This window comes from Leucoraja erinacea, chromosome 9 (genome assembly GCF_028641065.1).
Source record: "Leucoraja erinacea ecotype New England chromosome 9, Leri_hhj_1, whole genome shotgun sequence".
Lineage (NCBI taxonomy): Eukaryota > Metazoa > Chordata > Chondrichthyes > Rajiformes > Rajidae > Leucoraja > Leucoraja erinaceus.
In genome coordinates this window covers 61,989,806-62,006,325 of record NC_073385.1, presented here as the reverse complement: position 1 = coordinate 62,006,325, position 16,520 = coordinate 61,989,806, and the positions used below count along the sequence as shown (strand labels likewise).

General features: G+C 49.9%; 1 protein-coding gene across 1 annotated transcript in view; it reads right to left on the bottom strand.

The window, feature by feature from the left end:
• Positions 1-16,520, bottom strand: part of plekhh1 (pleckstrin homology domain containing, family H (with MyTH4 domain) member 1) — a 123,491-nt gene that overhangs the window by 58,834 nt on the left and 48,137 nt on the right. The window contains exons 5-7 of the mRNA XM_055640978.1: positions 14,792-14,875; positions 12,169-12,250; positions 5,773-6,641 (exon numbers count right to left, since the gene is read on the bottom strand). Of these exons, the coding sequence (XP_055496953.1) occupies positions 5,773-6,641; positions 12,169-12,250; positions 14,792-14,875 (1,035 nt within the window). The remainder of the gene's footprint in view (positions 1-5,772; positions 6,642-12,168; positions 12,251-14,791; positions 14,876-16,520) is intronic.

The following is a 16,520-nucleotide window of genomic DNA, read 5'->3' as shown; positions in this document are numbered from 1 at the left end:
CAACCTTATATGTCTCAATAAGATACCCTCTCATCCTTCTAAACTCCAGAGTGTACAAGCCCAGCTGCTCCATTCTCTCAGCATATGACAGTCCCGCCATCCCGGAAATTAACCTTGTAAACCTACGCTGCACTCCGTCAATAGCAAGAATGTCCTTCCTCAAATTAGGGGACCAAAACTGCACACAATACTCCAGGTGTGGACTCACTAGGGCTCTGTACAACTGCAGAAAGACCTCTTTGCTCCTATATTCGATTCCTCTTGTTCCCACACTCCTTCAAACACTCAAAATTTCACAATGACTACTAAACCCTTGAGAAGTTGTAGGTTGTTGAAAGATGTTGCAGAATGTAATTCTTCAGACGGTATTGGCAAAGCAGCTTCAAGACACACAGAAATGAATGGTCAAGCCAATTACACTTTTTGTGTCTAGTCTGGATGTGAGATTGTCCAGTTTCACCTCTGTAAACCATTCTCCCTCTTATCTCTCACCTGAAGGTTCCTGGTCACGGTCCCCTCAATGCCCCCACAGGCTCGGGGCAATTTGCAGCTTCCAACTAACCCACCAACGCTGTGGAAACGAGAGCATCGCACAGGCAGCAGCTCAATCTGGTGCACAGGTAGCAAGAAGATAGCAGGAAGTAACATCAACATGAGGAACACATTCAGCCAATGTCCCACATGCATCTGCAGGACCAGCGTTCCTAATTGCTGGGATCAGCCACTTTGTGCACAGAAACATAACGCTGCCTACTGAAGGTCACGCCACTCCACAAACAGGGAGAGAGAGACGACCTTCCCCATCTGCACACAGGGAGGCTGTCATCATATGCAGAGAGATAAGAATTCCACCACAGACAGTGGCTTCCGTCCTTCCTAGAGCCCAGTTTGTTTACAGACAGTGCCATCCTAACAATGGAGGCTGGCTACCCGACAAGGCACTGCACATTTTCATGCCTTTCGACATCACTGTCTATATCTCTCGTCTTCCCTTTCCACTGACTCAAGAACTGACTGAAAAAGGGTCTCAACCCGTAACGTCATCTATTCCTTTCTCCAGAGAAGCTGTATGATCCCCCCCCTGAGTTACTCCAGCTTTTTATGTCTAACTCCACATTCAGACATCTCTCTGGTTCCACAGATGCTGCCTGGCCCACTGAGCTCCTCCAGCGGTTTGTCTTTTGCCCCCAGTTTCCAGCATCTGCAGTCACTTGTATCTCCGACCTTCGTACCTACAAACTCTTCGACCTAACGAGGTAGGCCATTTTTCGATACCAAAACCAATGATTTTGTGATCAGCGAATTGTGGACGCAGCCCAGACCATCACACAAACCAACCTCCCTTCCATTGACTCCATTTATACCTCACGCTGCCTCGGCAAGGCCCGCGGCATAATCAAGGACGAGTTGTACCCTGGCCACTCCCTCGCCCATCAGGCAAAAGGCACAGACGTGTGGAAACGTACACCTTCAGATTCAGGGACAGTTTCTTCCCAGCTGTTATCAGGCAACTGAATCATCCCACCACAACCAGAGAGCAGTGCTGAACTACTATCTACGTCATTGGCGACCCTCGGACTATCCTTGATCAGACTTTGCTGGCTTTACCTTGCACTAAACCAGGGGTGGGGAACCTGCAGCCTTAAGGCTGAATGCGGCCTTCTAGGCCATTAAGTGCGGCCTTATGGATGAATCCAAATTTTGTAGAACAAATCTTTTATTCTTATTAATATGTGTTTCTTCATCTTTTATCATTTTTATTTTTATTTAAAAATGAACGTATTTAAAATATAAAAGAGTAAAAGAAGATTCAATGAAATAATCCTCCCTGACCGACGGCCACAATTAAAACATTAGTAAGTCATGAGGGCTATTTTAACAAAATTATGTACATTTTGAAGTATATCTAATTGAAGTTTCTTGGATGCGGCCTTATTAGATTACAGCTAACTTAATGCGGCATTCCTTCATGAAAAGGTTTCCCACCCCTGCACTAAACGTAATTCCCTTATCATGTATCTGTACACTGTAAATGGCTCAATTGTAATCATGTATTGCCTTTCTGCTGACTGGTTAGCACGCACCAAAAGCTCTTCACTGTACTTCAGTACACGTAACAATAAACTAAACTGATACCTTACCAAGACTTGTCATTCTAGGCAGCTTGAGGGGAGGGAAAGTACCATGTCATGTTTGTCAACACTTGGTTCTGCTTGGGGAGGGACAGCAGTCTGAAGAAGGGTCTCGACCCGAAACGTCGTATATTCCTTTTCTCCAGAGATGCTGCCTGTCTCGCTGAGTTGCTCCAGCATTTGTGTCTATCTTGGGCATTCTCCAGAGGCACACAGTTGGTGGTGCATGTGTGAGAGACCTTGTTCTTTGAGCTGACTGTGCTGCAGACTCTCAACTACAGACGAAGCTTGTCTGGACTCGCGGAGCTGCTGTCAGCCGGAAGCCTTGAATCAGCCACACAATCACTAGCTTTGGCAGGAACAAAATGGAAAGCTCAGACATGTCATTCCAGCCATTGTTCCTTTCCTGCATTTCGGAAGAAATGGCTTATTCTTGCGGATTCAGGTAGCTATTTAAGCCACGAAACACAACAATCTGATAGAGGTGCACAAAATCAGGAGAGGAATAGATCGGGTGGATGCACAGAGTCTCTTGCCCAGAGATGGGGAAATTGAGGACCAGAGCACATAGATTTAAGGTGATGGGGAAAAGATTAAAAATAAATCTGAGGGGTAACTTTTTCCACACAAAGGATGGTGGGTGTATGGAACAAGCTGCTAGAGGAGATAGTTGAGGCTGGGACTACACCACTTTTAAGAAACAGTTAGACAGGTACATGGGTAGAACAGGTTTGGAGGGGTATGGGCCAAACACGGGCAGGTGGTACATGTGTAGCTGGGACATTGGCCGGTGTGGGCAGGTTGGGCCGAAGGGCCTGTTTCCCTGTATCACTCTATGACTCCAATTAGCCGTGTGTCTGAGGATTGTGGGGCTGGACGACTGTGAAGGTTTCTCCCTTTGATAGTCGATGCCCCTATCACCAGGGTGGGGTGGTTGGAGGTCCTACTTCATCTGGAGGTCCCACCTCAGTTGGAGTTCCTACTTCAGTTGGAGGTCCCACCTCAGTTGGAGGTCCCACCTCAGCTGGAGCAGGGCACAGCCAGGGAGGGAAGCTCAGCAGAGTAAGGTGGTGCAGGGTGCAAGGGATGTGGGCAGCATCTATTACACAGGCTCAGAGTGTGTAGTCTGCAGGGATGGTGTTAATGACAGGTCCCACTATTTACTGTGGAGCAACATGAATCGCTCGGCTATGATTGCTTGCACCACATCACAACCATGCAGAGGGAAACCTTGGCACACTCACACCTCTCACCTTCCAGTACTGACGGATTGAAACACCCATGTAATAACGTCCGGTGGTGGGATATGTGGGAAGCAATGGGTGTGTGGGTGTCAGCAGGAGCTTGGCCATAGATTGCCTCTCTCTGTTCTCTCCCTTCCCCATAAAGGGAAGGGGGAGCCTGAGGGGCTGACGGAGGAGCAGACCAAGGGAAAGGGAGTACCAGAGAGCAAGGGGAGTCCAGGGTTGGGCAGGGTGGGGAGGGAGGAGGCAGCAGGGTCTAACGTATTTGGTTTTGATCTGCATTCACAGTTCCAGTCAGATGAATGCCTGGCTAACCAGTTGAGTTTATTGTCACGTGCACCAAAGTACAGTGAAAAGCTTTTGTTGTGTGAATTATCCAGTCAGCGGAAAAAACAGAAGGCGGGCGGCTGTGGAATGGAGTGAGGGAGGAGGGGGGGGCGTAGTTGGATATCCGGATGGTCATATGATTGTTTGGTGGGAAGAACCAGGCATAGAATCCTATGCCCCTCACAGTGTGGATGGGAGGGTGGAGGGGCAGATGAGGCCAGGGGTCGGTGTAGATCAGCAGTGAAAGGCGAGGTGATGAATCCTCATCGTTAGGTGCCTCACGATAAGAGCCCAAGATGTGAGAGAGGCTGAAGCTTATTAGTACAGTGTGGCGCGGCCCGCGGTGAAAGATTAGCCCCAGCGCTGGGATTGGGGAAGTGAATTACATATACAGTCAGAGGGGGCCGGGGGAGGGGGGGGGGCAGGGGGGTTGCCGGGGTCGGAGCTGAGAGGTATACAGTCTGAAGAAAGGCCTTGATCCGAAGCGTCACCCAATCCTTCTCTCCAGAGATGCTGCCTGTCCCGCTGAATTACAGATTCAATTATACAATTATTTATTGTCATTTGAACCTCAAATGAAGTTCAAACGAAATTTGGCTTCTGCAGTCATACAACATGGAAACAACCAAGACACACAACCAACACAATTTACACAAACATCCATCACAGCAAATCTCCTCCTCACTGCTATTCTTGCTATTGAGGGAGTGCAGCGTAGGTTTACAAGGTTAATTCCCGAGATGGCGGGACTGTCAAATGCTGAGAGAATGGAGCGGCTGGGCTTGTACACTCTGGAGTTTAGAAGGATGAGAGGGTATCTCATTGAAATATATAAGATTGTTAGGGGTTTGGACATGCTAGAGGCAGGAAACATGTTCCTGATGTTGGGGGAGTCCAGAACCAGAGGCCACAGATTAAGAATAACGAGTAAGCCATTTAGAACTGAGACGAGGAAACACTTTTTCTCACAGACAGTTGTGAGTCTGTGGAATTCTCTACCTCAGAGGGCGGTGGAGGCAGGTTCTCTGGATACTTTCAAGAGAGAGCTAGATAAGGCTCTTAAAAAATAGCAGAGTCAGGGGATATTGGGAGAAGGCAGGAATGGGATACTGATTGGGGATGATCAGTCATGATCACATTGAATGGCGGTGCTGGCTCGAAGGGCCGAATGGCCAACTCCTGCACTTATAGTATATTGTCTATTGTCTACTCCAGCATTTTCTGCCTGTCAACTTATACAGTGGGTAGATCTGGGAATACAAATGTGCAGACCCACTGGATTTGTGGTGGGGCAGCAGGGTGGTCTGTCATACTGGTGCAATGCAGGGGAGAGAAAGCCGTTTTGGAGCAAGGGACAGAGCCACAGTGGGAAAGATTCGATGAACCAAGATTCGACTGTTGGGAAATGCTGACGGTTCAGCATCCGGCTCACCAGCTGATGTCGACAATTCCTGCTCACAGTGACCTGGATCCCCGAACACTCACCTTAAAACGTACTGCGTGTGTTACCCACACACCCTTGAAATTTACTCAAACCTTACTGGTAACAACTTTAAAAAAATTGAATTGATGTATGTGTAATTATTAATACGGGCGGTCGCGATGGCGCAGCGGTAAAGTTGCTGCTTTGCAGCTCCAGAGACCCGGGTTCGATCCCGACTACGGGTGCTGTCTGTACAGAGTTTGTACCTTCCCCCTGTGACTGCGTGGGTTTTCTCTGAGATCTTTGGTGTCCTTCCACACTGAAAAGATGTACAGGTTTGTGTGTTAATTGGCTTGGTGTAAATGTAAATTGTCCATAGTGTGTGTAGGATAGAGTTAGTGTATGGGGAACGCTAGCCGGTGTGGACTCAGTGGGCCAAAGGGTGTATGGGGAACCCTGGCCGGTGTGGACTCGGTGGGCCAAAGGGCCTGTTTCTGTGCTCTATCGTTAAACTAAACTAATAAGGTAACATCCGGTGATCTGGAACATTTGCTCCATCAGAGTGTGCCGGATGACTGGAGGTGTTTGGGAGTTGGCAGAGTTGAGGCACGATGTACAGGGTCAAACAGAATAATTTTAATCTTACCCATGAAGGGAATCGATGCAGCGGAGGAGGTGGGGGCTGGCTGGTGGAGGCACGCTTGGCACAGTGGGTATCGGGCAGCTCCCTGGAGACAGCGGGCGGGTGCTGACGGGCAAGGTCCTGCTCTGCAGCGGGCTCCTCCGTCTCCATCTGCTCGGGGACATCGTCGATGTCGGTCTCCTGCACCCGTACGGGCAGCGGCAGGACAGCCACGGGCTTGAAGGTGGAGATGTTGATGGAGACCACATGGTGGAGCCTGTCCGCGCCGGCTTGCGGCTGGCTGTAGTGCTTCTTGGCCAGCTGGATGCTGTCCCTGGGCACCAGTGGAGTCCGCACCTTGGGCAGGGTCATGCTGGTGCCCGCGCTGTTCTCCTTGGCGGCCAGAGTCAGGGAGGCCTTGGGGCCGGGCGATCCCGGCAGGGACAGTGTATGCGCGGGCGTGTTGGGGCCCGGCACGATCGTCTGGCTGTGGGAAGTGGAAGAGTCCAGCCTCGCGGAGCGGAGCCTGCCGTCGTGTCCACCGGATGGAGGGTCCTTTTGCGGAGCAGTCACTGGGGCCAACCCGCCCTGGTGGCCGGAGGCGGTCCTGCAGGTATCTTTGGCCACCAAGACCTGCGGCTCCCCATCCAGCAGCCCGGGCCCTGCCGACGCCTGGGTCACGTTGCAGCTCCCCCGACTCACCGCTCCGGCAGTGCCGCCCTCTTCCTCCACCACCGCCACCGCCCGGCACCCTCGCGGGTCGCTCCCCTCCTGCCGAGGCTCCTTCCTGCCATCAGCCACCTGGTGGGGCTTCTCGAGTGAATCGGGGGCCCGAGTCGTCGCTGGCCCGGGGGCTTCAGTCAGATCGGCGAGCGGCCTCTTGTCTTGCAAATCTGTGCAACATGAAAAACAATCTGGTTACTGACCACCACACACCGCTGGGCCGAACCACCTCGCTGTGTCAGGACTTGGTTGTCCACCCACCATGTTATTTGGGTGACAGGCTGGGTACATACATGTTACTTGCATGTGACTTGGATGCAAAGATTCCAGCAGGATATCAACCAGAGAAGCCACCAGCATGTGCGGCACAGTGGTGCAGCGGGTAGAGCTGCTGCCTCGCACCGCTGGGGACCCGGGTCCATTCCTGACCTCTGTTTCTTCTTGTGCGGTGTTCGCACGTTCTCCCTGTAACCATGTGGGTTTGCTTCTGGGTGCTCCGGTTTCCTCCCACATTCCAAATACGTGCAGGCTTTTAGATTAATTGACCCCTGTTAATGGCCACTAATGTGTAGGGAGCAGATGAGAATGTGAGGGAACATAGAACTAGCGTGTATGGGTGAATGATGGTTGGCATTGGCTCCTGGGCTGATGGCCCTGTTTAGATGCTGTGTCTTTCAATCAATGGGCAAAGATGGGGCTGGCACGCTTGGACTGGTCCAGCCTATACTCATGCTGGGTTACATGCCTACAGACATTATGACAGAGCAGGAGATAGGGAAATGTGAGAGAATGGAAGTAGAGGGTGGGCGTGACAGCAAGGTGGCAGGGTTATATGGGGGGAGGGGAGGTGCTGATGGAAGGGGTGGATATAGACTTACTGTAGGGCATAGACCAGCTTACATTATCATAATAGTGGTGCATTTGAATATTGGGACTGTCTAGTTACTGATGGGGCTATGCCGGCAAGAAAATGCTCAGGGTAAGTTCAGAAGTGATAGGAGCAGAATTAGACCATTCGGCCCCTCAAGTCTACTCCGCTGTTCAATCATGCCTGGTCTTTCTTTCCCTCTTAACCCCATTCTCCTGCCTTCTCCCCATAACCCCTGACACTCGTACTAATCAAGAATCTCTCTATCTCCGCCTTATTTCTTGCAAGAGCAAGAATTGAATTGTCTTATCTGGGACACATGACAATAAAACTCTCTTGACTCTTGACTTGTCTCTCTAAAGTGGTCTTTGATTATGTAAGAGTGCATTCCTGAAGCAGTGTGTGGTGTGTGTGTGCGGAGCTGATTAGGTAGGCTGGTTTTTAAGACTCTCTGCAATCTCTTGCCCTACCAAGCTGTGATGCACCCGCATTGGATGCGTTCACTGGGACATCTGTAGAAATTGGTACATGTCATTAAGAGATATGCCAAAATGGTCCAGCTCTCATTTGAAGATCATGTTCAGATTTTAGATTCATTCACCCGAAAAAAAAATCTTTCCATAGAAATATAGTGGAGTGTGTGTTTCGCTTAATCTAGTGCTGCCCAAAGTATATGGACATAGAACTGAGGTAGAAGATCAGCCATGATCTTACTGACTGGTGGAGGCTGTTGAGGGGCTAAATGGTCTTCCCTCCGCTCCAGCAGTTTTCCCTATGCTTTGAGGACACAGGTTTTGAGGCTAACATTGAAAACGCTATTTTTGAATGACACAATGGAACAGCTGGTAGACCTGCTGCCTTAAAATGCCATGGACCCGAGTTCGACCCTGACCTCTGTAGCCATTTGCATTTTCTCACAAGTTCACAAGTTATCGGAGTAGAATTAGGCCATTCGGCCCATTGAGCCTATTCCCCCATTCAATCATGCCTGATCTCAGCCTCCCAATCCCATTTTCCTGCCTTCTCCCCATAACCCTCGACACCCGTTCTAATCAGGAATTTGTCTATCTCTGCCTTAAAAATATCCACTGACTTGGCCTCCACAGCCCTCTGTGACAATCTTTAGGATGTAAGAGGAAACCAGAGCACCTGGAGGAAACCCACACAGTCTTAGGGAGAACTTCCACAGATTAACTACCCTCTGACAGTTCTCCCTGAGACTGCGTGGGTCTCCTCCAGGTGCTCTGGTTTTCTCTTGCATCCTAAAGATGTGCAAGTTAGTAGCTTAATTGGCTTCTGCTTATTGCCCCTCGGCAGCAGATGAGAAAATGGGATAACAGAGAATGCGTGTGAACGGGTGATCAATGGTTAGCAAGGGCTTGGTGGGCCGAAGGGCCTGTTTCTATGCTGTATGATGCCACGGAACTTTGTTAATTGGCCATTGTAACTTTCTCTTAGCGTGCAGGTGATTGGTAGAATCTGGGGGAAATTTATTAGGAATTGGGAGAGATGAAAATGGGTTAGAGAAAGATTCATGTAAACGGGTGCGTGAATATTGACCATTGACTTGGTGAAGTAAAAGTTAACCGGTATCCCTCACTGGCTGTGACACTAACTCCCAGCTATAATACAAGCAGGGTCTGGACCTCGTTTCGGTTTACTGAGGTGGGGAGAGGAATTCACACTTTGTTGTTTTGCAACCTGACAAAGTAAAGGGCAATCCATTAGTTCCGATCTTGAGCTCATTTTCCTTGTTGCACAAAAAAAACCCCACTATCTGTCTCGGCCTTCAACTCAGCCACAGGTCAACAATATCTGATTAACCCAATTTAATGTTAACACGCCTACCTGTTAATCCCTAGTTACTGAATAACAAAACTCGGGATTACATTTCAGAGTTGTACCTCGATCTCTGGTTTCCACTGAGTCATTTAGTTATAAAATGGAATGTTATGGGAAGCAGTCAAACATTAAACTCCAAGAAGATTAAGCATTTCTTTAACCAACCAAATGCATCGTTGTGCTGCTACTCAGCTGGTAAACTTTGATAGCCTTTGGCATTTTATTCACTAAACGGAGATTCTGTTATTGGGGGCTGAAGCTTTAGAGACACTACGCCCACTGGCCTGCGACTCAGAAGGTGAATGAGTTTGTTTAGTTTAGTTTAGTTTAGAGATACAACGCGGAAACAGGCCCTTTGGCTCCGAGCCTGCACTGACCAGCGATCCCTGCACATTAACACTATCCTACACACACTAGGGGCAATTTTATATATTCACACGTTTTTATACCAAGCCAATTAATCTACAAACCTGTATGTCTTTAGAGTGTGGGAGGAAACCAAAGATCTCGGAGAAAGCCCACGCAAGATAGGGGGAGAACGTACAAACTCCACCCATAGTCAGGATCAAATCCAGGTCTCTGGGACTGTAAAGCAATAGCTCTACCACTGCGCCACCCTGCCACCCCTCCACTCCAGTAAGCACAGAGCAGATAGACCTGCTATTTTTCACAACCTTGGGGCATCCAAGAAATCCCCATAGCAACCTCAAACCTTGCCCTGGTCTTAATATTTCCTCCCTTGACCTGGTGCCAATGTTTGGCTGATAAAATGTCAGGGACGCCCCTTGTTCTCCGTCATTAATGTCACACATGACTTGTTGGGAAAAGAACACATAACAGGTACAGGTAGAGTCAGCATGCTTTTCTGTAAAGGAAATTGGGTTTGACAAGTTTATATTTTCACGTTGGATAAAAGTCCGTTTTCAGGATGGGAGGATGCAACCGTTTGAGCGACGGGGCTAGGGGCTACAAGAATCAGAGCTGGGGCATCAACTACTGAGGGCACACTGAGCAACCCAGGTTCAGTCCTAATCTCTGGCACTGTCTGTGTGGGGTTGACATGCTCTCCCTGTGACCGTGTGGGTTTACTCCGGGTACACCGGTTTCCTCCCACATTACAGTCGGAGGGTTAACTGGCCACTGCAAATTGTCCCTTGAATGGAGGTGAGGGATAGAAACTAAGGGATGGGGTTGATGAGCATGAAATGAAAACGAAAAAAGGGATTGATATTGGATCAGTGTAAATGGCTGTTAGACGCTTCCATGCTGTGGCATTCTATGAATGGGAAACACTGGAGTTCTGCTCTGGGACACGGAGGTGGAACCTGAAAGAAGTACATAAGTGTGTGTGTGGCGTGACCGACGTCGCAGCGGCCTCTGCAGTCTGTCTGTGTATTTTTTATTTTTTTGTCCTGTTGAGGGTTTAGTTTGTAGTGGGTTTTTAAATGTGTATATGTGGGGGGTGGGTGGGGGAAACTTTTAAATCTCTTCCCTGCATGGAGACCCGACCTTTTCCCTGTCGGGTCTCTGTTGCCGTTCGGGCCTAGCGCCGTGGAGCAGCCTCCAACCGGAACGACCTGGAGGCTCAAGTCACGGAGCCTGTGGAGCTGTGGAGCTACCTTCATGGAGCTGGCCAGCTTCGGAGCGTGGAGAGCTGCAGTGGCGCGCTGCTGCGACCCGACTCCGGCGGATGGTGACACCGGGAGCTCGCGGGTCCCCGGCAACGGCGACTTCTCCCGCCCGAATTGCAGGGTTGAGAGTGACACGGGGCAGGGCCTTACAACGCCCGGCGCGGCTTTAATTTGCCGCGGACTTGCCAGCGCCCGCCGGGGGCTCCAACACCAACACCAAGACCCGGGGCAGAGCCTTACATCGCCCGGCATGGCTTTGAGTGGCCGCAGACTTGCTAGCGCCCGCCGGGGGCTTTGACCTCGACTTCGGGAGAGGAATGGAGAGCAGGGGAGAGACAAGACTTTGCCTTCCATCACAGTGAGGAGGAGATTCACTGTGATGGATGTTTGTGTAAATTGTGTTGGTGTGTGTCTTGGTTCTTTTCTTGTATGGCTGCAGAAACCAAATTTTGTTTGAACCTCATGCGAGGTTCAAATGACATATAAAAGGTATTGTATATTGTATTGTATTGTACAAAATGAGAGGCTTAACCAGGATAGAGAGCCGGAACCTCTCTTCCCAGGGTGGGAATATCAAATATGAGAGGGCAAAGGAGCAAAGTGAAAGGGGCAAAGTTTTGAGGGGATGTGTATAGCAGGTATTATTGCAATATTTAAGAAGCATTTAGATGGGTACATGGATAGGATAGGTTTAGAGGGATATGGGCCAAACGTAGGCAGGTGGGACTAGTGTAGATGGGACATGTTGGTCGGCGTGGGCAAGTTGGGCCGAAGGGACTGTTTCTGAGCTGAATGACGCGATGACCATTAACAATCTAGGTCATTGACTTAGGCAAAGGAATCAAGGGTTAAATATCTGGGTCTGCCAACAATATATGGCCAGGTGGGAATGAGCTGTGAATGGTGCTCAGAAGTTTCATTCCAATGTAGACTGGTTAAGCAAGTGATCAAGAAGAAGATTGAAAGAGTAAGATACGACGAGACTAGTGTGATCACCAACATTAATAAGAAGAATGGGGAAAAAAAGGTTGAAACTTTTTAAAGTGAAAAGTAAATATCAAAATTGGCTTATAGCCAGAGAGATATGGGCGTCAATGCACAAGAACATAAGAAAATAACAGGAGTAGGCCACTCGGCCCTTCAAGCTTGCCCCGCCTTTGCACGATGATCATGGCTGATCTGCCCCATGCCTCAACTATTCTTCTGTGACCTGTCCTCAATTCCCTGTCCTTCAAAAATGTATCTACCTCCTCTATGTATCAGTAGGCGGACAAGACCAGCTTAGATAAAGCTGACCAGACAGGAGGTGTCCACATTGAAGGATACCAGTCTCGATGAAGGAAAGAACCTCAGTACCTTGAATCTTGTTCTGTAGGGCTTGGATTTGTTCAGCTTGCTTGCAAGTGGTCACCTTGAGTTGATAGTTTTCGAATTCCAGCTATTGCAAGAACCAATTGAAGAGGAAGTGAAGGTTCTGTTTACACATCATTTACCATCATGGTACAGACATCACAAACGGTCTCAACCACCCAAACACATTTCACATATTTTTGTATTTCCTCATCACTTTGTCCATCACTTTGCCCCCCCCCCCAGTTGCCAGTTGCCGATTAACCTACCAACCCGCACATCTTTGGGATGTGGGAGGAAACCAGAGAAGCATTTGGACAGGTTCACCAGCTTCCACATAATGTGGAGGTAACATTACAGCTCAGATACAATGCCTCTGGTTATGCCCCTGAGTTCGCTCAGATACAATGCCCCTGAGTGCGCCCCCGTGAGGGCGGTCCGGCACAGGAGAGGAGCGGCCAGCCCGAGATGGAGCGAGGCTCCCGTTGGAGCGGCCGAGCTCGGGGAGGTGCGGCGCTCGCAGCCCGGGGGAGGTTCGGCGCCCATGTTGGGGCGGCCCGGCCGAAGGGAGGAGCAACGCCCGAGTCGGGGCGGCCCAGCATGGGGGGAGAAGCAACGCCCGAGTCGGGGCGGCCCGGCCCGGGGGAAGTTCGGCGCCCATGTCAGGGCGGCCCGGCCCGAGGCTGAAGTCGACAGTTACTCACGTGATGGTGGCGGGGACGGTGTTCTGGCGGCGGTGGCCTGAGTCCGGGGTTCGGCCGCGGGCCAGCGGCTGCGTCTGCAGGTCTGGGTGGGCTGCAGCTACGACCACCCCGGGCCGCGGTGTTGAGCCGCGGGACTGTTATAACATCGCCCGGGGGGGGGGGGGGGGGGGGGTATCGCCTCAGCGCAGAGGGAGAAGAGGAGGGAAGAGACTGCAGACCAAAGACTTTTGCCTCCATCACAGTGAGGAGATGTTGGTGGCCTCACTGTGGTGGATGTTAATATGTGTTTATTGTTGTTTTTTATTGTATGTATGACTGCTTAAATTTCGTTCAGACTTCGGTCTGAATGACAAATAAAAGGCTATTCTATTCTATATTGGCCAGCATGCTGATCTTTAACCTCCAAGGCTCTCATATGGAAACCAAAGGTTCTGAGCCCGTGAAACTGCTTTGCTGGGCAGTGAGTCTAAGATGGTGGTCGAGAGGAAAGGTGAACAGAAGTGTGGGATTTTGAAAAATAAAAACAAAGTGCTGGAGGAGCTCCGCGGGTCAGGAGGCATAAGTTCACAAGTGATAGGAGCAGAGTTAGGCCATGCGGTCCATCAAGTCTACTCCACCATTCAATCATGGCTGATCTATCTCTCCCTCCTAACCCCATTCTCCTGCCTTCTCCCCATAACCCCCTGGCACCAATACTAATCAAGAATCTATCTCTCTTTGCCTTAAAAATATCCATTGACTTGGTGGTGGTGGTGTAGGGGGTGGTGGGGTGGGGTGGGGGGGTGGGGTGGGGGGGGGGGGGGGGGGGGGGGGGGGGGGTTGGGGGGGGGTGGGGGGGGTTGGGGGGGGATGGGGTTGGGGGGGGTTCGGGTTGGGGGGGGGTTTGGGTTGGGTGGGAGTGGGGGGAATATTGGGAGAACATGACCATGCTGCTCAGCATTCTCTCAAGACTGCTGGAAGGCAGACGTGAGCAAAGATTCTTGATGAGTGCGGGTGTCAGAGGTTATGCGGAGAAGGCGTGAAAATGGGGTTAAGAGGGAGAGATAGATCAGCCATCTAGATTGAATGGCAGAGTAGACCCGATGGGCCGAATGACCTAATTCTACTATCCTCGTGACATTATAAGAGCAAGAGGGGGCAAAGTCTTCATGTGGGGAGCTGAAGAAGGAAGTTGTCCTCCTCCTTCAAGCAGAGAATAAGATGCTCTCTGTCTGCCATCTTTCTGTCTGGTTGTGCCATCCATGCCGTGCGGGTGGGAAAGGAAAGGCAGGCAGCTCGCCTCGGGCTCATCGAGAGCTGGCTGCAGTTCCGGAGCATGAGGCAGGGCAGGGAACATCCATGAAATAACCCAGGAAGAACAGAATTCTTTGGCATCTTCATTTTATATAATTGGTCAATTAAGGATTGTGGGCATTGCTGGTTGTAAAATCAAAACATTGTCCCATTGCAGGCGTCCTGACTTTCCTTTCCAGATAGATGGCACGTCGCTGCATCTAGATGTGCCGTTGCCTCTTGCCTCCAGTGACTGGAGTTCAATCCTGACCTTGCATGCTGCCAGTGTGGAGTCTTCCTGTGATCATATGGGTTTCCTCCGGGAACTCTGGTTGCCTCCCTCACCCCAAAGACGTGCAGGATATTAGCTTAATTGACCACTGCCTATTGCCTCTCACGTGCTGGTGAATGGTGAAGACTTTGTTTGGGCTGTAATGGGAAAGTGGAGAGAATAAAATGGGATCCGTGTAGGATTAGCATAAATGGGTGGTTGATGGTCAACACACACATGGTGGGTCGCAGGGAGCGTTTCTGTGCTGTTCAGCTCTATGACTGAAGAATTTAATCCATTGCCTGGGAATTTTCCCGTGGTTTTTCAAAAATATATGACAAAATCACATCAAGACTCCACCACGTCAGAGTCAGGGACTTACTTCTCTTAGTTTAAACGTCACCCACTCCTTGATTCTTGCTGCCTTCTCTTCAATTATCTTCGCCTCCTGACCTCTCAGCTTATTCTGAGGGAAAAAGAGGTCAAAATGAGTTTTGAGCTTTAAACCTTGTGGAATCATCAATTGATCACTAATATATATATATATATATATCGAAATGTTTTTTTAATCGTAATTATATCTGCTTCTATAGCTTCCTCTGGCAGTTCATTTCAGATGAAACTGCCCTCTGTGTGACAAGGTTGCCTCCGAGAACCCTCTTAACTCTCTTCCCTCTCACCTTAAGCTTAAGGCCTCCAGATTGATCGGCAAGATGGCGCCTGCCTGCGGCGACTTTTGCGGAGCTCCGGAAAATAAAAGGCTCAACTACAACTTCCAACAACTTACCTGGATCAGATAAACGTCAGAAATCGGTGCCGTTTCTGACAAGCTGCTTGAGCACCTCAAGGCTCTCGCAATTTCGCGATCTCCCGCAGCTGCGGGAACCCTGGACTTTAAACTTTCCCACGCTGGCTGTGGAACTCCCGACCCGACTGAGGATCCCAGGTACGGTACCTGGAGACCACAGGATGACCCCCAGAAGAACAACTCCAGGACTGTTTGGAGTCTGTAGACTGGGCAATGTTCAAGGACTCGGCAACGGACTTGAACGAATACGCCACAGTCGTTACAGACTTCATAAAGAAATGTGTGGAGGACTGCATCCCTACAAAAACCTTCCGAGTGTTTCCCAAATCAGAAACCTTGGATGAACTTTGAGATCCGCACTCTTCTGAAGTCCAGACACAGGGCATTCATGTCCGATGATAAAGTGGTCTACATGAAGTCCAGATACGATGTTGGTAAGGCCATCAAAAAGGCCAAAAGCGACTTCTGCTCCAAACTGGAGGATGAGACAGATGTTCGGCAGCTGTGGCGGGGCCTGAATGCAATCATCTCCTACAAGGCAAAACCAGGAGGCAGCTCGAATGTCGGTGAAACATCACTCCCTGACGAGCTCAATGCGTTTTGGCTCGCTAGAAGCTCATCCGTCCTTTGACAGGTCTTGTTTTTGGTCCTGCTGGGGGTCCACAGCCCCCTCCTCACCTGGCAAACCAGCTGGGGGAGACGGTTTATTCGCCAACTATCCGACCATGGAGCAGGTAGCACGGGATTACATGGTACCCGCGGCGGGGGGGAACTCACCCCGACCTGACCTAAAGCCCAGGTAATATTTAGGTGAATCTCGCTTGCATCCTTTCCAGCTTACTGACATCCTTCCTAGAGCTGGGTAAGCAGAATGCACAAAGTACTCCCGAGGGTAGTTTTACTAACCACTTGTACAGCTGCATCATGATGTCCAAACATTTGTATGCAATACCTTGTATAATGAAGTCAACCATTCCAACCACCTTCTTCATCACACCATCTACCTGACTCGCCATATTTAGGGAACTATGCACCTGTACTCCCTGATCTCTCGGTTCCACAACACACTCCAGGGCTCCATCATTTAGTGTGCAGGTCCTGCCCTGGTTTGATGCCAAATTGTAACCCCTCATACTTGTCAAAATAGTTAAATTCCATTTGCCATTCCATGCCCCACCTTTCCAACCGATCTAGATCTTGTTGTAAACTTAAACATCCTTCCTCACTGAGCATCTTACCATCTATTTTACAGTCACCTGCAAATTTACTAACAATATTAACTGCATTGTCATCCAAAGCATTA